Here is a 26298-nt window from a genome sequence, read left to right as displayed (position 1 = left end):
TAATGCAGGAGGCAGCCGAGTCCAATTTCCTCTGTGATTATGAGGAAAACAACAACAACATTTGTCACCAAAATAAGCAAATCAGACACTCATGGAGGAAACCCAGAGCCATTTTACAGAGCACATTTTTCCCCTCTCATTTAAACAGCCAAAAGTCAAATATTTCTACAAAATTTAGGATAAACTTTTCTTCACAGCTATGTTAGAAACCTGTATCTGAACCAACCCATGGTGACAAGAGACCTGCTTTGTAAAAGGCCCAAATATCTCCTGTTTTATACAGATCTCTTCTTGTCCCAGTCTGTGCAGGCAGACCTGCAACTCAGATCAGGCACACTGTAAAATTTAACAAACATCCAAAAGCCCCCAGTGCTGCTTGTGCTGTGCTGCACAGAACAGCTGCAGTCCAGACTCAGGCAGGATATCCAGAGTCCTGTGTGACCAGGAGCACATCCACCATCAGAGTCCTCCCTGCATTTCAGATGTGTAACAAGGCAGGTCCTTGTCTCTGGAAGGGAACTCCCCAAACCATCCCTTCATCTGCGTTCAGCAGCAGCAGCAGCAGCAGCCTCTGGGATCTGTTCTGGTGGCACTGGGTGCCCTCAGCTCCAGCAGTGTCACAGGCTGTGCCAAAGCAGGAGAGGCTGGCAGAGGTCTCTGAGGAAGGAGCCTTGGCAAGGGAGGAGCACGGAAATTCCTGGTGGTGTTTGATCCACTCAGTTCCCCCCGTGGATCAGGGCACTCCCACAGAAGTTTGCAGGACTAAAGCTTTATCAAAACCATCCTCAAGTCCATCCCAGTCAGTCCTTCCCACATCCAGCTTGTTTGTCTTTCATAGATAAAAAAACAAGAAAAAAAAAGATTTCCATAGGAAACTGATTATCACTTTCTCCCGTCCCCCTCTAATATTTTGGCACAAATGCATAAGATATTCACTGCAGATATAAAGAAACAGATAATTGGACAGCACTGACAAAGTTATGAGACTTATTTGGCAAATGTGAACCATAAAAACAAGTGCTAAGGGTTTTTTCCAGTTGTGGAAATTGTTTGCCACGACAGTTGCTGCAGGGATAAAAAATATTAAACAGTCTGGAGCATGTATGTTTAAAATGAACATTTTATAATACAAGTAAATACACACTCTCCCAATTTCTCCAGGCAAAAACACATCTTAGAGCATTTTCATCAGCTGGAACAGTTTCCCACAGCACAGAGGGCTGGTTGTGTCTGAGGTGTCCTGGCTGCTGCACGTGACAGCACGGGCTCCCCCTCCAGGGCTGCTCCAGAGCCAGGCCTGGACATTCCAGCCCTGCTCCACCTGCACAGGAGCCCCTGGGGCTCTGGAGAGGCAGAGACTGGGAAAGCACAGCCCAGAGCTGCTGGCTGAATGCAGACAGACTGCAGAGAATGAGCCTGATGCTCCAGGCAGGGCTCCCCAGGGACAATTCTCCCTCCGGGAGCAGCTCCAGTCAAACATTGCTGCAGCAACACCACAAAGAGGCCTCAGGTGGGCTTTGGCTCCACGTGAATCCAGGCTGATCCTTGAGGGCATCATCCCTGGGCACCAGGCAAGGCTCTGCCTCCTTGCTGCAGGTCCAGGGTGGGAAATTCCTTCCTTTTCGGAACATTCCTGGGGAATTCCTTCTTCTGGGTGTTTGAAATGCCTCCTTCCCCCTGCTGCTGCAGTACCGGTGTGCATCAGGTGGGTGGGGAAGGGATGCATGAGCAGGAGCCATCCTGGAGCCCTCAGGCTCTGGTGTTCCCATCCCAGGGTTCCTCAGGCTCTGGTGTTCCCATCCTGGAGCCCTCAGGCTCTGGTGTTCCCATCCTGGAGCCCTCAGGCTCTGGTGTTCCCATTCCAGAGTCCCACAGGCTCTGGTGTTCCCATCCTGGAGCCCTCAGGCTCTGGGGTTCCTGGGATGCTGCAGAGCCTGGAGCTGTGTGAGGGAAGGGGAAGTTTCCTGGCAGCTGGGATGGCTCCTGTGCCACACACAGCCTGGAGGCAGGTGAGCAGTGCCTGCTCTCCACTGAAACAACATCCAGCTCTTCATCCTCACCAACTCCAGCTCCAAATTCCAACTGCAGTCCGACCAAAGTGCCGACAGTTTCAGTGGAAGTGGCTTAAATGGGTATTTAAAAACAACAACAAAACAAAGAAAACCCACTTCTTTCTGTTTTTGAAGCAGATTTTTTTCTCATTGCTTGAGTAACTGGGGAGTTGTTTACTAAGCCTTTGCTAAGGGCGTTGCAGTCCTCGTTGCCCAGGGCCCCAGGGGGTTCCTTAGGAGACGCTGGAGCAGCGGATGCTGGGGGAGCCCATCTGTGTCAGGACCTTGTCCAGCCACTGCAGGGGCCCGTTGAGGTGCAGCTCGATCCAGCAGGGAGTGCTGGTCACCGTCTGCCTCCTGCCAGGGGAGAGCACACAACACCACCGTGACCCACAGACCTCAGCACACAGAGCAGGCTGCCAGCTCCTCCACAGCCACCCGGCCAAAGCAGTGGCTCTGCTCTGCCACGGCCTCTGCCCTGCGCCGCTGATTTCTTTTAAAAACCCACCCTGTCCCTCCATATTTGTTATGATCCCACAGGAGCAGCTTGCTATTTACTGCTCAGATTCCTGGGAACAGGCAGCTGATTCCCTGAAGGGAAACAAGGTGTCAATCTAAGCAAAACCCATTTTTCCTTTGCAGACCTTTCCTAGTTAGACATCAAGGTCTGTGTTCACCAAATATGTTCAGTTTTCCTATGCACAAGACAAGGATATTCACTTTTTACTGCACCCTTGAGTTTTAGTAAAATGTGGAAGTGCTGGGAGGAGCTCACCCCAAGCCCTGCAGACCCTTCCTGCATCCATGGCCCTGCTGGGCCAGAGCTCAGCTGCTCTGACCTTCCCCTGCACAAATCCCTGTTCCCCTCCTGTCACTGTCCCTGAGCCCAGACCCCACAGGTATCTCCAGAAGGCAAAGCACAGAGACGGGGAGGAAAAGAAGGAAAGGGAGACCAAGACATGGAGCCAGGGGCTCTCCCTCCCTTGCTGAGGCATGGCCGAGGTCTTGTTCCAGGCAGGGACAGCTGCTGTGGAGGAGGGAGATTACAAAGCAGGAGAAACAGCCTTGCCTTACACCCCCACTTCCCACAGAAGCTGCCCTTGGAATCTGGTGATGGGAGGGAGAACCTGAAATCTGTGGGACCAGGGACAACCAGAGGTGAAAAGGGGACTGACCCTGTGCTTGGGGGGCTGCCCTGAGCTCCCACCACCATCCCTGTCCATCACAGGGTGCTCATGGAATTGGCTTCTCCCCCTTCCCTGCACCAGATCCCTGGCACAGAGGAGCACTAAACATCCCCATCACTGCTCAAAGGTGAACCAGGGACCAGGGAATGGCCCTCTGGATGCTCCACAGGAACATCTCCATCTCTGCATCACATGGAGAACTCTGTGGCAGGGAGAGCAGGATGGGCAGAGCAGCCCTGCCCTGCAGGGATCCCTGGCTTTCCGTAAGTCACGCTCCTCTGCAGCTCATTAGGGCCTGGCTGGGAGCCAGCCCTGCGCTGCTCTGGCCCCAGCTCAGGACGATTTCAAAACAAAATGGACTCCAAACATCTGGAGAAATGAAGAAAGTGGCAGAGCAACGTGCAGGGCCTGGGCCCCAGCTGCTCCTGAGGCCTCTCCCCCTCCTGCAGCAGAGCAGCCCCAGAATGGCAGCGACCCCACGGAGCTCTGAGTGAGGCCACAGCTTTAAAGCGTGCAGAGTCCAGTGTTTCCACATCACTCTGGGCTTAAACCCTCACCAGCTTGCCCTCTCAGAAAACTACACCCATTTTCCACTGAATTGCATCTCCCCTGCTTGTACTATCCAGCCCTGCTCTCCCCTGGATGTTTGCTCACCAGTGGGGTGACAGAGCAATTTTCCCTATTTTCAAACAGCAGTGACAGCTCTGCAGGGCTCTCTCTCCCAGCCAGGAGCTGAGGAGGAGCACAGCCTGGGGCGATCCCTGATCCTATCCCAACAGGCACAGCCCATCCCTGTTCCTGAGCAGGCTGTCCCCCCTTGCAGGCAGCACTGGCAGCTCTGCAGGGCTCTCTGTGCCAGGCAGGAGCAGAGCAGGAGCAGCCCAGGAGGCCCCACCTGTACTCGGCGCCCCAGCCCTTGACGAAGCTCATGCGGATGGTGCACATGCGCGTCAGCTGGTACACGGCCTCGAAGCCCTGGTTCACCGACTGCGCCAGCAGCGCCGCGAACTCCTGGTTGTTAAAGATCTTCAGGTTACAGCCTGGGGGAAAGGACACAGCAGGGACACACCGTTGGCTCGGTGGCATTGGGAGTTCTGGCTTTTCAGAGAACTCCAGGCTGCCTTCCCATGTCCCCAGAGCCCAGGGACAGGAATGGACGCTGCCACATTTGCACAGGGAGAATTCTGAATGCTGGAGCCCCCCAGCAGACTGTGACTGGAGAGACCAGGCTTGGGATCCTCCCCTGGAACCTCCTTCTCTCTCCTGGACACCATTTCCTTCCTATTGTAATTTAAAGGCTGCCTGTGACTGAGCACTGGCCAGCAGAGATCCCTGCAGGCCTGGAGGGGAGGAACGCACAGGGTGAAGACAGGAGCTCCCTGTGCTGGATTGACACGAGTCTGTCACAGAACGGGGGAGCTCTGCAGTGAAACCACTCTGACACTCCAGGAAGCAGCTCTGAGGGTTAAAGAGGTGCCAGGGCTGGTGCCAGGGCTGCTCCTGCTCAAATCCTCTCTCCACTTTCACTGCCATGTGCCAAACACGTTCCTTTCAAAACACAAGTTTTTCCCCTGATGTTTAGCCCCAGCTAAACAACTGAGAACAACTTATCCAACTGTTCTTAGGGGAAAAAGGTGAAATATAATAACATCCTTCAGAGTTTAGATAAATAAATAAATGCCCCACTCTTTAAAAAGTGTTTCTACGTTTGCTTTCTCCCAGATAACCATAAACAAGTTAAAACTCTGAAACCAGGCACTCAGCTAAGGCTCATTTGGGATTACACATGCGCCAAGGCTGAAAAACAACATTTGGAGTGGGATGAATTGTGTTTTGCTAAAAATCACTTTGTGAGCCTCCTCTCCTGGGCTGGACTCCTCTGGTGTGGAGCAAAGGGTGACCACAGCAGCTGCAGGAAGCACTGCCCACTTCTGGAACCAGGCAGGAGCCCAGGGCTGCAGCCCCAGGGAGCCTGAAGGGAAGGTTGGAGGGTGCAAGTGCCAGGGCCAGGCTGAGCTCAGGGAAGGAGGAATTAACTCCAGGAGGACCCCAGTGCTGGATCCCAGCCCCTGGGAGCACTTGGGATCAGGTCTCTCCATGGGGGAGGGAGGCAATGACTCGATGCTGTCAATGAGGCAATGAAGAAACTGCTCCAAACCCAGCAAAGATTTGAAGAGCAGGCGGCCAAAGACTGTGGCAAAAGTGGGGAGAGCTGGATCCAAAAACTGAGCCTGAGCTGGGTCTGAGCGGAAATGTGGGCTTTTCATGTCTGCAGATGTTGACTCCAGCCAGGGTGGACTCCTGTGATGTGGTGGGGAATTAAGTCATAATTTGCAGCACTGGCAGCTGCATCTGAGAAAGGAAACCCATTAGGATGGGCCAGAGCTTGGAGTGTATGGATCTCCTCTCAAAAGAAAAGAATTCAAATATTTCTAAACAAAGAAGTTCAGTTTTTAAATATATACAGGCTTTTAACTGTAAAAAAATCAGCTTGTGTAAGCTTAGCTAAATAACAAAATTCCATTTCAAACAGCATCTCCTCTCTTACCAGCTTTTTTGCATTTATCTAACAAAAAAGCCTTTTCTTCCCAAGTAGATGAAATAAATTATCTTGTAATGTTTCAGCAAAAACTTCAGACTGTAACCAGAACAACAAGGTGTCTGCAAATGTGATTTCTTTAGAACAAACCAATTCACACAGAGGAAGGGATTTTACAAGAGACCAGAAAAAAAGGAGTGATTTAAATCTATTATGGGTGAATCTAAATCAAGAGAAATTTCTTACCATTACTTAGAGGCACAAACAAAATTATCAACGTGTCTGTGAGATAATTACAATACAACAACAGACTGATAAAACACTGAAGGAACAAGGGGCAGATTCAGCTCTAAGTTGTGCTAAGATTCTGTTCTGTTAGATGAACGCAGTGCAACTACTGGAGGCTCCACAGCAGCTTCCTTCAGCAGTACCTCCGTCCCTTAAGCTATAAAAATGCCCTGCTGGAATTGTCGAGTGGCTTCTAAAAGAGTAAAACAGATTTTCCAGAGAATTTGTGGGCTCCCCTTCCCTGGAAGTGCCTCAGGCCAGGCTGGACGGGGCTTGGAGCAGCATGGGGGAGTGCCAGGTGTGGAAGGGGACGTTCCAACCCAATGTAACCCAACCCATCCCACCGCAGCCCGGTATGATTTCAGAGCTGCCCGGAGTGCCCGGAGCAGGGCAGTGCCGGGGCTGTGTGTGCCCTTACCTGGCGGGATCTTGCACACCGTGGCCGGGTGCCAGCCGTAGCGCTGGTTGCAGTTGGGCGACTGCACGAAGATGGCGCTGTCGCTGAGGCACTCGGCGAACACCTCCCCGCCGATGTAGTACAGCCTCACGCCGCGGCCTGCCACACAGCGAGGGTCAGCGGGAAACACCGGGGAAAACACCGGGAAAAACTGAGCCCGGGGATGGGATAGCTCCCTCAGGGGGAAAACACCGGGAAAAACTGACCCCCGAGATGGGTTAGCTCCCTCAGAGGGGAAAACTGACCCCGGGGTTGGGATGGCTCCCTCAGGGGAGATGAACTGCCCCAGGGCCTGGGACGATTCCGTCAGGGGGAAAACCACCGAGAAAAACTGACCCAGAAGTTGGGACTGCTCCCTCAGGGCGGGAAAAACTGACCCTGGGGTTGGGACGGCTCCCTGAGGGCAGAAAAATGTGCCAGGGGTGGATGGCTCCCTCGGCGGGGAAGCACCGAGGAAAACTGACCCGGGACCGGGATGGCTCCCTCAGGGGGGAAAACACCGGGAAAAACTCACCCCGGGGATGGGATGGCTCCCTCAGGAGGGAAAACTGACCCCAGGGCTGGGACGGCTCCCCGAGCCAGCTCTAAACCAGCAGCTCAGCCACCACTGATGGAAACTCTGTCCCACTGGACATTCCAATAAACTGCTCCATGGGCAGGCGAGCTGAGGGAGGCAGGAGCAGCAGCTCCAGTTGGAATTGTACCTCCAGCCCCAGCCAGGTCCCTCCAACTCATGCACACTGATAGTTTCCATATGAATGTTCTATCAGTTAACACATGAAAGTCATCATTTCTATCAGTTAACACATGAAAATCATAATTTCTTCTGAAAGTCATCCCAGCTGGACACAACTGTTTGGAGATTTACTCAATGATTCAGAATGGAATTCCACAGCACTTCCAAATCCTGGCCTTTTGCTGAAGATGACTTTGTGTACCAGGACACATACATTGCCCATAGGTGTTTACACAAATCATTAAAATCTCAGTTAATAAAGGAACAAAGTTGAAGAATACATTTTGTTGCTCAAATAAACATTTGATGTGGTCTCACATTCCTGTCTGAATGTGCTGCTTTCATCCTTCCACCGAGCAGAAGGACTCTGCTGCATTTAAAATCTGATTTCTGAATCTTGGTGGGTTCTGGGGATTGGAATATAATAATCTTCAAAACAAGTGAGAAAAGATCCTCCTGTGCAAAAGGGAGGATTCTCCAATTGCTCGGGAAAGGGGAGCAAAATTAGGACAAAAATTGGGTTCATTTTTGATAGGAGTCATCAGAAAACAGTAAAGAACAAGCAATTGACTTTTAGCAAAATTGCAGGAATTTGGGATGTTCCACTTAGAACAAGTTTCACTGAGAACAAATTGGCTGGGACCTTGGAGGAAAAGTGGAAATTGAGATGACAATCAAGGAGCTCAGTTTCCATTTATAAAAGGTCACTCAGAAAATAAAACCGTGCAGGAGGGGAAAAGAACACAGAAAATTATCCCTGACATCCCTCCAGATACACAGTGTGTGAAATGGTTTAAATTCTATGACATGCAGCAATTTTAGCGTTCCTTGGTGCATTTTTATATTACAATTATGTGAAAAATCACAATTAGTGTTGTTGTATGGAGGATCAGCCTGATATTCCCACCCTAAACCGGGCTCTAAACCGGCTAACAGAGGGTTTTGTAGAGGGGTTTTTGAGGAGGGGTTTTTGAGGAAGGGTTTCTATGGAGGAGTATTTGAGGAGGGGTTTCTGTGGAGGGGTTTCTATGGACGGGTTTTTGAGGAGGGGTTTCTATGGAGGAGTTTCTACGGAGGGGTTTTTGAGGAGGAGTTTTTGTGGAGGGGTTTTTGAGGAGGGGATTCTGTGGAGTTTTTGAGGAGGAGTTTTTGAGGAGGGGTTTCTATGGAGGGGTTTCTGTGGAGGGGTTTCTGTGGAGGGGTTTCTGTGGAGGGGATTCTGTGGAGGGGTTTTGAGGAGGGGTTTTTGAGGAGCGGATTCTGTGGAGGGGTTTTGAGGAGGGCTATTTGAGGAGGGGTTTCTATGGAGGGGTTTTTGAGGAGGGGATTCTGTGGAGGGGTTTTTGAGGAGGGGATTCTGTGGAGGGGTTTTGAGGAGGGGTTTCTATGGAGGGGATTCTGTGGAGGAGTTTTTGAGGAGAGGATTCAGTGGAGGGGTTTTTGAGGAGGGGATTCTGAGGAGGGGTTTTTGAGGAGGGGTATTTGAGGAGGGGTTTTTGAGGAGGGGATTCTCTGGAGGGGTTTTGAGGAGGGGTTTCTATGGAGGGGTTTTTGAGGAGGAGATTCTGTGGAGGGGTTTTTGTGGAGGGGTATTTGAGGAGGGGTTTTTGAGGAGGAGATTCTGTGGAGGGGTTTTAAGAAGGGCTATTTGAGGAGGGGTTTCTGGGGCAGCGCGTTACCGATGTGGCGCCGGGTGAGCTCCACGGCCGCGTTGCGGTTGACGTTGGACAGCAGCCCCAGGCAGAAGCGCTCCGAGTTGGAGGGGTCGGTGAAGCCGTCCACGGTCATGGAGGGCTGCGAGGCGTGGAAGGTCTCCCCCACCCTCTGGTTGAGCTCGTAGTAGGAGATGGAGCACCAGAAGGCCGGCTCGCAGTAGGTCACGGGCTGCAGGTCTGCACCAAACAAAAGCCACATCAGCCACAGCAAGGGAAAGGGGGATGGAAAAAATACAACCCAGCTGGTTTGGAATATTGTTCTGCTTCATTCCTCAGGCTCACTTCAACCAAGGTTTCTTTTTAATGGACCACAGCAAGGAGGTGACATCAGCCCTGGAGCTTCTGGCACGTGGAGCAATCACAGATAGTCAAAGGCATTACTCACTTAGCAAGTGGGGTGTCACTGAGCAGCCTCACACTTGGGGGAAATTAAATAAATAAACTCAGCTTTACTATGAAATGTGGGATCCCTTTTAGGCAGACAGTTCCTTAAGGAGACAAAGAAAAGGAAGGAGCAGAAAACCTTGGCAAGCATAAAGCACAGACCTGCTGTCCATAGCACAGGTGTGCTGCACCCTAAATCTGTGCACTTGCAACCAGTAAATCCAACTTTCCTTCTCACTGACCCTGCTGTGACCTCTGTGGCACTGGTGAAACCAGAAGAGTCTGAAATATGCCCCAAACTGCCTTTAACAGTGGCATCAAAGTGATTTAAAAACCTTCCCAGTGCACTGGATCTCCAAGCACCACAGGAAAATCCATTTTCTCAGCAGGTGGAGGCTCAGCTCTTCCCCCAGGGTCCTGGTTTGCCTCATGGACCGAAGCCAAGGGGCTGAAGCTGAGGAGCAGAGGGAGCTGAGGCAGCCTCAGGAAGGCAGGTGGGCACTCAGACAGCACTGAGAGATTTCACTGCTCTGCTGAAGCCCAGGAGACTCCAGCAGAGCAAGGCTCAAGGAGAATTTCCTGGAAATGCAGCCCAGGGAGGTGCCAGCCCTGCTGAGAGCCAAGCTGAGCAGGGACTGCAAAGCAGACCCGGCCAATTCCTGAGTGCTGCTCCCCACATCCAGGGCAGGAGAATTCCCTCCAGCCCTCCCCCAATTCATCACTTCACCCCCATTCAAATGGTGCTTAAAGAGAGAACAGAAGAGCTCCCATCTGGCCAAGGAGTTAACATCAAGCAGCAAAACCCAGGTTCTTCCCATCTGCTGCTCCTGCAGGGCTTAGGAGAATGTGGGGCTTAAGAGATCAACTCCAAAAAAATCCAAGACAGGTTTTCACCACCCCAGCCTCCTCTCACACTGACCAGGGTCTCTGCAGAGGTCTGGGAGCCTTTTCTCACCTGTACCTGTTACTCCATAACCTTCAGGCACAGGCTGGAGCAGCCAAAAGGCACCTTGGCTTCCTCTCCACTGCTGCAAGAGTTCCCATTAATCAGGAAAATCACTTTGCTTTCTGCTTTGTTACACGCTTTGCTGACAGCAAATAAGGAATTGAATAGAAGTACATCTGGGGAACTCTGTAATCCTTAGCAGGCTTCACAATCCATGAAATCTGGAGCTTGTACTCATCCCCAGCTTCTTTTACCTGCCACTTCCTCACATTTGAATTTTACAGCTCAAAGCAAGCCCCTCTTTGATAGAAACAGATTATTTCACACATCCAGGAGTGCCACAAGTCTACTGTCCCTGCCTTTTTCTCCTGCACGTCCCATGTGGTGTTCCCACTGGAAACTGCCACAGCAGGCAAGTTTTCCCAGCAGCAGCTGTGGCCACCTCAGGACTGCTGTGGGCTCTGAGGCCCCAGCAGAGTTTGGAGAGAGGCCCAGCAAACACCAGCTCTGCCCAGAGCCTCCCAAGGTGAGAGCACCCACCAAAGAAAACACATCAGTTCCACATGACTGGGCTCTTACTCCACAGCAAGTGCTTTTCTAATCAAAACGCTGCTCAGCTCCAGAAAAATCAACTTGTGTTGATCCTTAAGTAATACCCTCAGGTTGGTGCTATTCAAGTTAGAAAAACACTGAAACCTCTCCATGGTTTTGTGGTCCTTTCCTTCAGAAACCACCTCCACCTCGCTGGGGCCCAAGGGAACTGTGGATTCCTCACTGAAGGATGTACAGAAATTTTATTTCTAGCTTATCTGCACCCTGAGGAAAGACATAAACCAACAAATCCTGTTTGAGGAAAAGCTTGTCTCTAAAAACTGCAACCAAGTTTTTTATGATGCTGCTTTCTCCTACAATTTGTAGTTTTAAACCTCAGCTTAAGCTGCTGTAGGATGGGCATGTTCTCTCTTGTGTTAGAGCTGTCCTAAATATTCATTTTCAATTTATGGCTTCAGTGTTTGGGGAAAAGGAAGAGAATGCAGCTCTGCTAAAGCCAAAGAGCCCTGTGGGGGTACACAATCAATAAAACAGGATACATGAAACCCGGGCAATTCCTGCCTGAATCGTCTCTGCACAATTTCAGCCTTGACTCAGAAACAGCTTTGCTGTCAGAAGTGTCCTCTGGGCCCTGGGATGGTCCCAGCCCTGCATCCTCCCTGCCAGATCAAAGTCCTGGGGAGAATGTGCTGTGTGCTCTGCTCCCCTGTGACACAGGGAGGGAGGTTGTTACCCTGGTTCAGGGAGTGTGCTGATCACAGTGTGGCCCACAGCTCACTCAGATGTTCCCCGTGCCAATCCCAGCCCTCTCCTTGGGAACAAGGAGATGCTCCCTTCCCCTGCAGCAGGGAGGGCTGGCTGTGCCCTGGGACAGGGACACAGGGACAGGGATGTGACAAGGGCCGTGTGCTCCCTGCTCTGGCAGCTCCTGCGTCAGGCCCTTCATGGGGCAATCCCTGACAATGGATTTCCTGTGCTGCAGGGATGGCCCCCTCGGAACAACAATGGCTGTGTGACCACAGGGCTGCTCCTCAGCCAGCCCCAATCCCTGACTTCATTCCCAGTGCCCACAGAATGCTGGCAACTCTCCTTTCATTTTGTTTGTAGTATTTCCCTCAGTCCTGTTTCAGCAATAGGGAAGAGATCCTCGCATCTTGTGACTTCCACTTAAAGCTTTTGTTTGACAACTGAAAACTTGACAAGTGTAATTTGGAACCAAAACTCCAACACTTCCAACTCCAACACAAACTGAAGGGAGAATTTTTTTAAAAATCCCAATATGTTACCTTGCAACACTTTTGTGCCTGGAATGGAAAGATGAAATTCCCTGAGCTCCCTCCATCCCAGTTTCAGCCTGCCATGGAAAACCTGCCCTGCCCTCGAGGTAACCCTGCCCCTGGTGTCACACTTGGTTTGCCTTGTGCTGCTTTACTGCCTCTGGAATATGGCCATGGGATTTGGGTCCAAAGTCCAGTTTACACAAAGTGAACTGTCCTAAAAGCTTCAGGTAGCTCTGCTCAAACAAACAAAGCAATCCTGGGACATTGTTTTCTTCATGGCAAAGCCCACCCTCTGCTCCAGAGCTGAGAAACCTCCTCCTTGCACACACTGCTGGGGTTTGGATTTCTGTTCCATTTCCTCCACAGACACACAGAAAGCCTCTTTGGACTCCTGCAGAGCAAAGTCCAGCCCTAGACAGTGGAGTTTGCTTCTCCAGGAATGACAGGAGTGCTGCAGCAGCTCACCAGCAGCTCCTTCCTGGGCTGTGCCCAGCAGGCTGAAGGTCTGACTTCCCTGAGAGCAGCTCCTTGCTGCTGATAAACCATTTACAACACTCATGTGATGGCAATTTTGCCCTTGGACACTTTTAAGTGTGGATCAGCTGCTCTTTCATTTCTTATTTCGTAGCTTCCTCAAAGGCAAAAATTTACAATAAAATTAAAAGCAACAAGAAGTTCTTCATTTGTGGAAGCTCCTGCCTGAGAGCAATAAATATGGTTTGCAAGAATTCAAAGGCATTTTTTAATGCTGGTAAATTAAACTGCTTCTCTGCTGTCTGCTCCTCAGACTACAAAGAGACTCCTCATGCTTTACCAGCTTCACCTGCTCCTTTTTTTGTCCCCAGACAGCACCTGAGACATCTGATGTGTTACCAACCAGTGTCCCTGTCAGGAAGGATATGAGGGCTCTCTTTCCTAGGAACTCCTCTCTGCCTTATGGAAGGCAGACACCACTTGCCAGCTTGAGTTTGTTACATGGAATTGGCTTTTTAAGTTGAAAAAAAAAAAAAAAAAAAAGAAGGAAGAATTGCAGGAAAAATTGCAAGAACATCTCCTCAGTTCTCACTGAGAAAAATGAAATAAAAATGTCTCAGTCATGCATTTTCTTCTTGGGCTGTAGCAGTTAAAGAAATAAAAGTTTTGTGTCACCATGGCAATATTAAAAAAGGAGGTGGGGGAAGAAATCCTCTGTTCAACAGCCCCAAGATATCCAAAAGTCAGCCAATGACTGACAAATTTTGGAGCAGTGTCAAAGTCCTGCGTGCCAGGATTAAAAGCATATGTAAACTTTATGGCCATGGTTATTCCAGAGGAGTCTCCAGTGGGCTCTGTCTGCTGCCTTAATGAACAGTTGGGGAGCTGATCCTGCAGCCAGGCAGAGCTGGGAGGGATTTTTATGGCACAGCAATTCCAAACAGGCCAGGAGCTCGGAGTGATGGAGATCAGAATGAAAAGACGGGGTGGAACTTTTGAGATAACAGAGGTGCAGAGAGAGCCACAAAAGCTCTCCCTTCTCCTCAGGGTTGCCCTGTTCTGCCCCAGGTGTGGGATGAGACAGTGCCAGCCATGGCCTGACAGAGCCCTTGGGGCTGGAATGTGCTCCCTGTGCCCAGGATGGAGCTGGGGGGGGAAACAACTCCAGACTGCAGAGTGATTTGGGTTTGGGTGAGGAAAAGCAGCTGCTGTGAGCCACATCAGTCCTCCCCTGATCTCCCCCACCAGCACCACCCCTGGAATGCTGACCATGACCTCTCCATTCCCCGGCATTCCTGCACATTCCCTGCTCATTTGGGCTCTGCAGCCCCACACCAACCAACCTCCTCCACTCCTCTGTGCTCAGACCATGCTCAGTCTCACAGAATCACACAATTCCAGGATAGGTTGGGTTGGAAGGGACCTTAAATCCCATCCAGTCCCACCCCTGCCATGGCAGGGACACCTTGCCCTGTCCCAGGGTGCTCCAGCCTGGCCCTGGGCACTGCCAGGGATCCAGGGGCAGCCCCAGCTCCTCTGGGAATTCCAGCCCAGCCCCTCCCCACCCTCCCAGGGAACAATTCCCTGCTCACATCCAAAGCTGCCCTATGGGAGATTCAAACCATTGGAATACTGCAAGAAGTGCACAACTTCCACAGCATCATCCAAATGTCACCCTCTTGGCTGTAATTACAGCTGCCAGGATCATGTGCTTACCCAGGTTGTTGTGTGCTGGAGACATGGGGTTTGGTGATAGGTTTGGAGAACCTGAAAATCAAGAAGGGGTAATTATTGCTATGGAATCTGCACCAGGAAAAACATTCACAGGATCTGCAGGGCTGCCCAGGCTTGTTGGAGGGACAGCCCAGTGCTCACTGCAGCCTCATTTCTGACACTGCAGCTTCTCTCGTGTTCACTGCTCCTTAAATATCAGCTTGCTGCCCCTTCACAGGGAATTCACTGGAGTTTAACCCATTAATTTCCCACACTGAGCAGCACTTGGCTGTTTTGCTTTCAGGTACCATCCTGACAAACCCAGTTAGCTGGGCATTAAAGAGCTTGGGTGCACATTGCCAGACAAAATAAAATTAAAACCATAACATTTATATCCCAAATCCTGCTAGGTTTGGGATAATGGAGTGTTGGATCAGGTTACACAGATCTGACCAAAAAGCTGTCAGAGTTTTATCCTCCATCATGTAAATTTGCCACCAATTCTGGGCCTATAATTTCAGTATCTGCACTTGGATGTCCCATGGATGCAGACAGATGGTGCAGCCCATTTTTACATTTCCTTTCACATTGTTCTGAGATGGTTTCTTTATATTTTTTTTCTATAAAGAGGGAAGTCCATGACATGTGAACATTAATATGGGCTATTTGAACATAATATATGGATTATCTGAACATTAATTAGGTACCCTCATTCCAAACCTGGCTACTTCTTTTTGTGGCAATGAGAGAAAACCTGGACATTGAACCTCCTTTGGGACACAGCCACTAAATTAAAACCCCAAAGGTGACTCACCTGCATCCATGCTGGGGTTCATCTGGTGGTCACTGGTTTCTCCATCCTCACTCAGGTAGCCTGGAGGAGGGGTCTCTGGAGGCACAAAACCATCACACTGTCAGTGCAACTGAAAACTCGGGATTTTAGGCACCAAAAACATTCACTTTGTCATTCACAAGGAGCTCAAATTCTTTTTTATTACTTTTCTTTCTCAAGCTGCTGGAAGGAGGAGCCAGCACAGCCAGGGTGATATCCATATTTGTGAATAACAGAGGAGGGGGAAAACAAAAAAATCCGGATTTTCAGTCCCATGAAACTTTAAGCCATGGAGGCAGTTTTCTGTCCACATATTTCTCCTCTCCTGGAGTGCAGCTGCATAACTTGTCCATGCAAATAAGGTGTAAATTGCTTGTAAAATAGATACATAAATAGAAGAGCTCAATTCCATCAGAAATTTGGAGAGTTTTACTCAAAATGGCTGAATTTCATGCAAATCTCAAGCCAGTAAGGAAACATCCAGTTTAGATTTCACAATAAACTGAAGTTGCACCACTGAATGCAGAGGTGAGTTTAAACCCAACAAAACCAAGCCATGAACATGCTGAGTGCCCCATTTACAATTCCCAGCTACTCCTGCACTCCGTAGCTCCAGAGCAACGCTGGAAAGGAAGATTGCCAGGTTGGGACTGCCTGTGCTCTCTGCCCCTTCCCTCTGCTCCCCTATGGAAGACACAAGGTACCTGGAATGTAGTTGCTCTGGGGCTCGATACCTGCAGGGAAGTTAGTGTTCTCTGGGATGGAGTGGCTGTAGTCATCCAGGGGCGGGAACTCGGCCGGGATCTCCGTGTGCCGCGGCACCAGCACCGGGGGCAGCACTGCCAGAGAACAGCAGTGAGGGCAGGGAAACAGCAGAACAGGAGAACCAGGCTGAGTGACAGCTTCAAACACAGGGCAGCACTGCCAGAGAACAGCAGTGAGGGCAGGGAAACAGCAGAACAGGAGAACCAGGCTGAGTGACAGCTTCAAACACAGGGCAGCACTGCCAGAGAACAGCAGTGAGGGCAGGGAAACAGCAGAACAGGAGAACCAGGCTGCAGTGACAGCTTCAAACACAGGGCAGCACTGCCAGAGAACAGCAGTGAGGGCAGGGAAACAGCAGAACAGGAGAACCAGGCTGCAGTGACAGCTTCAAACACAGGGCTCGTTAAGGGACAGGATTTGATGTTTGCCCCTGGAATAACAGCAGCAGGTGAGGATGCTGTTTATTCCCAGCTGGGAATGGGACAGAGCTTATCTGAGCACATCTGCTCTCTGTGCCCCCTTGCAGCTCTGCTGGAAACACCATTTAGGAGATGGTGCACCCCATGATTCCCAAGGAATGAGTTTCCCATAGGATGGAGCAGACAGGTGGGATTAACATAAACATCCTGCCTGGCTCTGCAGATCTGTGCTGACATGCAGCAGAAGCTCCTGCAGCTCCAGATCAAAGTCTCTTCCAGAGGCAGGAGGAGACTCCAGAACAGGAAGCTTGGAGCTGTTCTTAGACCCAGCTCAACAGTTTATCCTGAATTTAACCCCAGCAGTGAGGGATGCACAGAACACTGCCATGCTTCCTGCTGTGAGTTATGTGCACACTGGGAACCTGCTCACTGGGATTTCATCATTTCCCAACGATATTTTCCCTGAGTGAAGGTTCATAAATTATGCTACTGCAGAGAGGAAGGGATTATCACCAATAATAGACAATGCCCTCAGAGATGTCCCCTGCTGCAGGAGAGGCTGGGAATGGCAGGGATCCCCTGGGAATGCCCCTGGAGATGCCCCCAGCTGCAGGAGAGGCAGGGGGCAGGGCTGTGCTGTACCTGGGGTCTCCACTCTCTGGTAGTGGTAGGGGTTGACGCAGACCTCGTCCTTCTTCATGTTGAAGGCGAACTCGCACATCTCCATGGCGCGCAGCTCGTGGTGGCTGTGCAGGTCGGGCCAGCGCCACAGGCGGCAGTAGATGACGTGGGGGAGCCCCTTCCTGTGGGACACCTGCAGCCTTCCATCCAGGGACCTGCACAGGGGACACAGGGCTGTGAGCCTGCAGTGGGACAGGGACACAGGCCTGCTTCTGGCCTGGCACGGTCACCAACAAACTCCTGGCACGGTCACCAATACCCAGAGCTGCCAGGCCGCCGCTGGTGCCCATCCTCAGGGCAAGGATTTCCCTCCAAAAGCAGTAAAATCATGGAATCCCAGCCTGGTCTGGGTTGGAAGGGATCTTAAAGCCCAACCAGTGCCATCCCTGCCATGGCAGGGACACCTCTCACTGTCCCAGCTGCTCCAAGCCCCAGTGTCCAGCCTGGCCTGGGACATTCCATGGATCCAGGGGCAGCCCCAGCTGCTCTGGGAATTCCAGCCCAGCCACTCCTCACTCTCACAGGGGACAATTCCTTCCCAAATCTCATCTAACCCCACCCTCTTTTATCTGAGACCATTCCCTGTGTCCTGTCCCTCCATCCCTTGTCCCAAGTCCCTCTCCAGCTCTCCTGGAGCCCCTTCAGGCCCTGGATGAAGCATCCTCAACAAATAATATTTGTTTTATGCAACAGCTCTGCTCTGGATTTCCTTTTGGAGATCTGGATTTTTAACTTGTTTCTTTACTATTTTGTGGTTGATTAGGAGGCAGAGACAGAAGCTACAGCCAGCAAGAACAGGACAATTCAGTGGCACTCAAAACACTGACATTTCCTAAACAAGCAGGGTTTGCACAGCTCTCAGCCAAATCTGCTGTGCTTGGAAAGGTGTTACACCTTAAAATGTGTGTTAATAAACCTGGACTCTTAAGACACAGATAGATGAATTTTCATTGTGACCAAATCAATATAGATACCATTTTGTAAACTTATCAACTATGTCTATATAAAGTTCAGGAACCCTTACAAACAACCCAGACTTCCACTTTCGTTTCCAAGATGCAGCATGAAAGCAAGTGTAGAGTTTTTACAGCATTGCTTATTTTTATTTTTACATCTACCCTGTGTCTCCTGCAGCTCATTTTTTCACCTAATCACATCCTCACCCCAGAACAGCCTTTTCCTAGCAAAGCTTCCCAGGAAGCAGGACAAGAGTTTTCAGCTCCTCTCAGCAGAGGAAAAGGCTGGAGCAGGGTCTCCTCCACCCTGGATGAATGGGAGCTGCCCCCAGGCACTTCCTTTGAAGTCTAACCCTTCATTTCCCTTGCTTTTCCTAATGACCCGAATGAAACACTTCAGGGCTTTGGTGAAATGAAGTATTTCTCTTTTTTAATTTGTCAAGGAGAGAGAAAAATAAAGAAAATTGAAATTTTACTCAGAATTATTTCCCCTGGTTCTTTGTGTTGGCAGCAGAGTTAGAAAAACAAAGCGAACCCAAAGCAAAGCACACAAACAATTATCCCAAAGAGGCTGGGCTCATCTTGGCTGCCCTAGCAGAGTTTTCCCAAAAGCTGCTCTGGCAGAGCTTGGTACCACACACACCTCTGCAAACACTGCTACAACAACAGGCAAGGCAAAACACAACTGATTCCAGCCAAAACTGGGGAGTATTCCCAAGGAGAGTGGCTACACCTGAGCAGCTGGGAAAGCTGGGAATTCTGGTGTTGATTTCACTGGAGCCAAGACTGCAGTGATGTGACTTCCAAACTAACCAGGTTTAAAAAAATACCTATGAAAATATTCACTGAATTTAGCAAAAGGAGATGAGACAAGGAATAAACCAGGAGTGCTTCTCCATCCCCCTCACTTTTGCCTGCCTGGCAGCATTTCTGGCATCCAAGTGAGGAAAAAAGAGAAAAAAGAAGGTTCAGAGAGAATATTCCAAGCATCCCAGCAGTGGGAAGGGTTACTCCTGCCCCCAGTCTCCAGCAGCACGAGGGCACTGTGGATTTGGGCAGAGCAGCTGAGCCGGGGCATTCACACAAAATGTGTTTGACTTTGGGGTGATTTCCAAGGATGGGGCTCTCCCTGCATTCCCCAACAACAACCTCCCCAATCAGCTGGGGTGGGAAAGGCTCTTCCTGCCCCCACACAGGCTCTGCCCACAGCACACAGATGGAATTCCCTGCACTTTTATCTGGAGAGACTTTTTACAATGACACAGCCATCTGGTTTATTTTCCAGTCCAGCAACCTCCCCTCTCCCCTCCATAAGAGATATGGTAAAAGGAATGATATTCCCCCAAAGCCCTGGGGGTTCCTTGGGTTTTTCTGGTTGGGAAATGTCTCCTCAGGCTCCCCATGAGGGATTTGGGACAAACCAGCATCACCTGCACGTCCCTGAGAGCGTGGCTGGGAGCTGGGCAGCTCCACTTGCTGCTGCTGTTCTGCCCCAACCCTCCAGGAGCATTTTCCTCAGCCCTCAAGGGGCTTTTTGTCCCAAGGAACAGCTCCTGGTGTGGCTGAGATGGGGCAGGAGATGAGAGGAGCCAACACTGCTCTGCCCCAGGGGTGACCCAGCACAGGTGCCATGAGCCATCCCATCATGATCTCCAGGGCACACACAACTTCTTCCTTCTCCTGCTCCTGTTCTGAAGCACGGGCTGACCCCAAAGGCTGATCCCAAAGGCTGACCCCAAAGCATCCCAGAGCTCAGCACAGCCAGACTTCATTACAATCAGCAGAATTTAACCCCAGATTTCCTGGGGACGCTGAACTGTTCCTCCCTTTTACCTTTCCTCAAACCAGCCTGGGCTGAGCAGTTCTCCCTGTACAACTGCCTTGATATATTTATTATTCCATACTATTTAACAGGACTGCTTTTGAAACTACCAAAAATTTTTGGGCAAAATTTAGTATTGGGTTTTTCTCTAAAAAACCAGCATGTTGCAATGTACTTGCAAGGGTGAGGCCACAGTGGGCACCAGCCAACCTGTGCTAAGTTTGTTATCAAAACCTCAGCAATTTGTCAAAGCTATTAGAACAACAATTGTGCTAAATTAAGAAAGAAGAGGCTGAGAAACCGAATACCAAGACCACACAAACTAGATAACAGAAGGCTGAAACACCTAGACCAGAACCAATCATCTACTCCAAGAAATACAAACAGCAAACGAGTGAACAAGACAAAGACACCAATCAACAAGTGTGTGCTTAGTCATTTGTACAATCTATAAATATATGGGTAATGTAAACAATAAACAACTTCTACTTAATCATATTAATCAGTTATACAAGAGTGCCACATTTCCACAAAACCAGCACAGTTTGTGCTCTGTCATCCCAGTATTCCAAGGAGTCCTTGAGAGCCAAAACCCCTCAGGCTGAGCACCTTCAGCAGGGATCCATCCTTAAAGCCATTTCCGAGGGAAATGTACCACACCAAGCTGCCTCTCCAAGGCCAAAAGCTGCTCAAAGAGCAAAGGGCATCAGTGAGGCTTTAATGGCAAAACCAGCGAGGGGAGGGAAAAAAATGACAGCAACATCGAAGCTTTATTTTTAAACAATCTGTCTGAACTAAACAGGAGAACATTGCACAACCTGAATTTGATTTCCAGGCCTGACTGGGGTTTTTTTCTGCTTGTTTGGGGTTTGTTGTTGTTGGGGTTTTTCTGTTGGGGTTTGTTTTGTGGTTGCTTTTTTTAACTGTATTTAATTTGAAAGATCCTGGATTGCGAAAGACAAAAAACCCACCCCACGTTCTGAAAGATTTTGGTCAATTTATTTGTTCCTCTTTGAGCATTTAGCAGCTATCTTTAGATGGATGCTGAAAACTCTGCCTTGCACCCATCCTCCTGCTGTAAAAGCAAAGCTGAAATCAGGGGTGCAAAACCCAGGAGTGCAAATTAAGGAGAGTGATCTAAGCAATCAAAGAGTTTTGCCCAGGTTGGAAAAATTCAGACTTACTCCATCAGAAATCCAATCCCTTCCCCTCCCCATCAGTTTTATATCCCTGTCATTAATCTTGCAAGAGAGCAAAATGCCTGGAAAACTCAAGTATCCAGCAACATCACTGTGTGCAAAAAATGAAAGAAAGAAAAACCATCAGGAGAAAAAGTGAAATTATTCACTTTAAAAACCACGAGCAGGAGCTGGTTTTTAAACCCATGACTAATAAGTTGCCAGTTGCTCCAAAATGCACCAAGAACTGTGGCCACAGGCTGTGATTTTCTCCTGAACACAGAACATGGTGAGCAGTTCCTTACTGGCCCTGCAGTAGGGAAATTGCATTTATTCCTGCAGCAGAATCTGGTGTTGTGTGCAGAGCTCTGCAATATCCACAGGGCTTCACTGAGCACTTGGAGAAAATCTCAACTTTCCCTCAACAGCGGCCAAACCAACAAGAGGGAATAAAAAAATGACCCACACAGCACATTTGTAACTCCAGAGCTGATCCTCTGCCATCTCTTTCCCCTCATTTTGCTCAGCATCGCTGAATTTTCCAATTTCTGGGGCGCTTCTAACAGTGCTGTCATTCAAAGTCTGGAAAAAGAAGTTCCCTGTGTCAAGCTGAGGTTTGCAATGTGCTACCAGAGAGGAAACTAATAATTAACACTCCTGTTGAAAATTTATAGAAGATTAAAATAATTAATAAATGTAATTTTCAACACATGCCTATGGAGAGGGAAAGTTTTTATAACCTCCAAATGAATGGAGTTAAAGGATTTTCCCAAAGCAAAAGAAAAGTTTTGACGCAGAGCCAAGACCAGGAGAGAAGAGTGAATCTCTCCCTCAGTACTCTCAGTGATCACCCCTATTCTGTGCTGGTAAATCTCTCATCTGGTTCTTTCTTCCCACTGAAATCCTCTTTTGGATTTGGAAGGAAACCACACATCCCTTACAAAACAACTCACAGCACCAGGTAAAGAGAAATTCATCTTTTCTGCTGGTGCTGCACAATTCCTCTGCCCGAGTCTCGTTTGTTCTGGGTCTGCAAAGGAGCTGATAATGGCAAAAATTACCAATACCTCCTGTGGAAATGGTTTTTACCTGCCCATTTCCACCCCAGTCCTTGCAGCCTCCCTTCCCCCTGCAGGGCTGAAGAACTCCAGCCCTGGGAGTTGATGTCAGGATCAGATTATGACAGCATGAGTCATTTATTAAGATTCCAGTAAGCTCTTTAGCAGGTGCCTTGAGACCGTATTTTTCAGAGTCTAATTTCACATTCAGACATAAGTACATTTTATTGGTTTACCATAAACTCTCTGCCCATTGTTGCTGCTCCACAGAGCCTTGTCCCCCTTCCAATCTCAGTTGAATTCAGATTTCTTTGAAGCTATGGAGAGATCTCATTTTCTCCTATATCACCAACTATTTTTTCTCCTGTATTTTTCACTAATCTCTGTTATTTACACCCCTTCTGTTTCTGCCCCAGCTACAGGATATTGGTTGGTGGCTACCAAACCCAGCTCCCTCTCCTCTATTTTTAGCCATTTTGTAATTTTATGCCCCTCTATTTCTTTCAGCTCCTCCTTTTCCTGATAGCCAGGAGCACAGCAAACAAATCAGATACCCCAGAGACCCAAGCACACCCCCTCCTACCCCAGAAAGGACAGAATATACCCTAATGCTTAATTAAGGCTTAATAACAAACCCACTTCCAAACTTCCTAATATACATTCCAATATTTCTGCCTTTTCTCCACTGAAAATATAAGCAGGATTTGAGGTTGTGTTTCTGAAAGTATTGCATCCCTGGTACCTCTAAATGTGAAACCCAGTTTTTCTAAGCAGTCCTGGTCCCTTTATTTATTTCAGCAAAGTTTATTGGCCCAAATCTGTGTCAGGCTGACTGAAATTTATTTGTGCTTGAGCCTTAAGGGTGCAGGGAGGGGACCCAGGAGAGGTTTCTGAACGTGCCTTTTTGAAAAGTCATTTATCAGAGCCCGTCACTCCTTCCCAGAATCCTGTATTTAACTCCAGAGCTGAAATCCAAAACCCAGCACTCTTTCATCCAAGCAAAGCAGCAACTTCCCCTCTCCCAGGAGACTCCAGGCATCCTGAAGGGGCCGTGGCCTTGCATGGGCAGGGCACTTTCAGGAGGAGAAAAGGGATGGATGGAAATGCCAAGGAAATTCAGATCATCTTCCACAACCCAGAGTGCATCCACAACAAAAGCACTTCAAGGGAGACTGAATTACTGGAGCACATGGCAATCAGAAAGGAGAAAAAGGCAAAAAAAGCTGCTGTAAAGCTCAGTTATTCTGTCTGCCTCCATGGTACTTACACTGATTTACATTAATTATCCAGTTTCTATGTGCATCTTCTTGATACTGTAGGGAAAAAACACTCCTATTTTCACTGAAATCAACAGAGTTCTGCAAATCAGCATCAGCTGTTGATATAACCCAGATAAACCAGAGCTAGAGAACCCAGGAAAGAAAGGAAAAAGAAACTTGTGCTGCACAGTGTTTGGACAGACGCCTCACACCAAGAACTGCTGCCCCAAATATGTGTGTGCTAACAAAAGCAAAGGGGATTATCTGAGGGAGGGTGGAAAATGACAGTTTTAAGACCTTGGCCTCCCCTCCACAATATATACAATTCCCAGTGCCTTCAACAGAACCTTCATATAAATACCAGAGTCAGAACTGGCTCCTCAGACAAATGTTTGTGCATTCTATCAAGTTGGGCCAAAGCCAACATTTCTTATGGAAACATTTCTGGTGGTCCTGGACAAAGAACATGTTTACTTTATAGCAGATATAGCTAAAAATACATTGTGCTCCAGCCTCCAATTATCTTGTTTGGAATAGTTTGAGGCTACTCGAGGCTCGTTGCTGTTATTTTCTTTATTATACAGTGAAAATGCTGCTGCTTTTCCTGTAATTTGAAAAGCAGCTATTTGCAGGTCTGCCCATCTGCGTTTGGACCTCCCCCGCACGGATAATGAGATCCAGGGTGAAATTTTCCAGAGTGCCCATCTCCCATTTCCAAAAGCAACTCAAGGCAGAGATCAATGCTCTGCTGGAATTACAGAGGCCTTTCAAGCCTTCCCTTAATCCCACTGCCTCTGTGCTCTATTGCTTTCCAAGCTGGTTTAGCAGCCACTCACATATGTAATTATTTGCACAACCAGTAGCAATTAACAGCACAAACAGGGGGACCTGCTCCCACAGACTTCCTCCAGCTCCTCCCCAGGGATGTCCTTTGGGATCCATCCCCACGTGAGGGGTCTGGTCTCCTTTCAATAAAACCCAGCTTGCTCACGAAAATCTTTCTGGGCTCCTTACAGGCTCTCCCCTCTTCCCAAGGAATTATTTCCCCAGCTCTGTATTCCAGAGGAGCTTTCCCAGCTCCAGTGAATCAGTTGTGGGTGAATCACTTCCCATGTGCTTCATCCCAGAGCAATTCCCACAGGCTTCCCCCTAATCCCGATGACACAGAGCGACCCAAACAAACCCTGGAGTTTCCACCAGGAGTTTCCACCAGGAGTTAACCAAGGTGTGTGCTGAGGTGAAAAGGGTACTGGAAGCAGGCTCTGTTCATTTTACAGCTCTGAGTTGCTCCGTTGTGAGTCACCAGCCATGCAGGAGCACTCCAGCCCCAAAAGCAGCCCCAAAGAATGGGATGTCTTTGGGGAGTGCTGCAGATTTCAGATGGAGCTGCTCATGAAAAGCTCACACGAGTTAATATTGAACAGTCCCTTCTGTTGGTAATTGCCAGTGAAATCAGTGTTGGCTGTGTTTGCAGGAAGCATTTTGGAACCTCCTCTGTCTCATAATCAGCTTTTTCAGCACCTCAGAGGAGGCTGAGGGCAGGCAGGAGGTGCTGCTGCTTTTGGGGTTATTACTCTGATCTATCCTTACAGTAAGAAAAATGGGTTCTTTGGACCAGAGAGGTGGAAGCAGCTTCAGCTGAAATATATATTTTTCCCACACCTCAGACTCTCAGCAGCAAAAAGGAAGCTGTGTATGGGGCCTACCTGAAAGGTTCATTTCTTCCTGTGACTCTCCAGAGCAGGGGCAAGGGTTGTTTTCACTCACAGGAGTCACTCCCTCAGCCAAGATAATTATCTCATTCATGGAAGCCAAATTCTGCCTCCATAAATTACAGATTATGTTATAAAAACCTGAAAAACTTTGAGAAAAGGAGGGGGAAGAGTATCTTATCTTCCCCATGCTGCGAGACACAAGGGATTCTCTGGTTGCCAAAAATGTATTTTTTCCACGGTGCTGCTGTCTGGATGCAGCATTTCCCTCTGTCCTTCCCTCTTCCCTGGTGCTCCTGGAGCAGTGATGTGTAACTCCAAAGCTGAGCTCTGACTAATGCAGGATGTGTGGGAGAGCAGCTCAGTGAATAAGAGCTCTCCACAGCACCAGGATCACGCTAAGTCAGTCGCTCTTATCACCCAAACAGGATCTCCAGTGTGTGTGCACAGGGCCCTTCCTGCTCCTGGAAATCCAGCTGGGGTGACACCAAATGCAGCAGGAAGAAGCAAGTGGCTAAAATCAACATAAACAAATACCTTATTTTCATGTAAATGTCAGCAGTAATAAAAGCTTGAGGCAAGAAGTGATTAAAGAACAGTCCAGAAAAAAACCCCAGCATGAAAACAGGTCACCTCTCAACCACCACAGGACGCAGCACTGTTCCCAAATGAGATGTTTTTCAAAAGTTTTCCATGAGGTGTCCACTACGAACAGCTGAAAATATCAAACTCACATTTAAGGAACAGAGAGCCATTTCAGGCACCTTTCCTGCAGTCAGCTCCCCCTTCCCCCCTCCAAACCCCAAAGAATATTTGATATTCATGGCCTGGGAACCTCACTGGATAAATGCTTAAACACTGAGCTTAAAGCAGGTCTGGAGCTTGCCAAGGAGAGGCAATGAGGAGAGAAGCAGACTCACAGGTAAATATTAGTTTGTACTTGAAAAAGCCAGAGCGCATTTTAAAGCTGCTTTTGATTTTCACGCCAAGCTCTGCCAACCACTGGAAGGCCAAGGTGATAAGGGGGGACAAGCACCTGGCAGCTGCTCTGGGGGCACAGTGACACAGGCAGGCAGATGATGGAAAACAGCCAGCAGAATTCCAGAAGGAAGGGATGTTTTTTTCCTCATTTCCTTTCTGGCCCCTCTTGGCAGGTGCCAGGCACACAGAGGTGGGCAGGGCTGGGCTGTGCAGGGGCTCCTGGCACTCCCCAGAGGGGCAGGGAATGATGTTTGGGAATGCCCAGCACAGCCCTCACACCCTCCTGGGCAATAATGCTGCATAAAGCCTGGAA

The 26298-nt window shown here is 49.1% G+C and overlaps 1 protein-coding gene across 2 annotated transcripts in view; it reads right to left on the bottom strand.

Annotated features, from left to right (window-relative positions):
* Window positions 1–1768: 1768 nt before the first annotated feature.
* The window catches only part of SMAD3 (SMAD family member 3), a 65445-nt gene continuing 40915 nt past the window's right edge, over window positions 1769–26298 (bottom strand). The window contains exons 2-9 of one of the 2 annotated variants that reach the window (XM_058033846.1): window positions 16981–17174; window positions 15859–15993; window positions 15137–15211; window positions 14326–14376; window positions 8938–9150; window positions 6484–6621; window positions 4134–4278; window positions 1769–2408 (exon numbers count right to left, since the gene is read on the bottom strand). In XM_058033846.1, coding sequence (XP_057889829.1) covers window positions 2285–2408; window positions 4134–4278; window positions 6484–6621; window positions 8938–9150; window positions 14326–14376; window positions 15137–15211; window positions 15859–15993; window positions 16981–17174 — 1075 coding nt within the window. In that variant the 3' untranslated portion in view covers window positions 1769–2284. The remainder of the gene's footprint in view (window positions 2409–4133; window positions 4279–6483; window positions 6622–8937; window positions 9151–14325; window positions 14377–15136; window positions 15212–15858; window positions 15994–16980; window positions 17175–26298) is intronic. The other variant, XM_058033847.1, reaches the window with a different exon arrangement.

The sequence above is a fragment of the Melospiza georgiana genome, chromosome 13, assembly GCF_028018845.1.
Source record: "Melospiza georgiana isolate bMelGeo1 chromosome 13, bMelGeo1.pri, whole genome shotgun sequence".
Classification (NCBI taxonomy): domain Eukaryota; kingdom Metazoa; phylum Chordata; class Aves; order Passeriformes; family Passerellidae; genus Melospiza; species Melospiza georgiana.
Note: the sequence above shows the minus strand (reverse complement) of the source record. Positions and strands in the feature narration are given on the sequence as shown.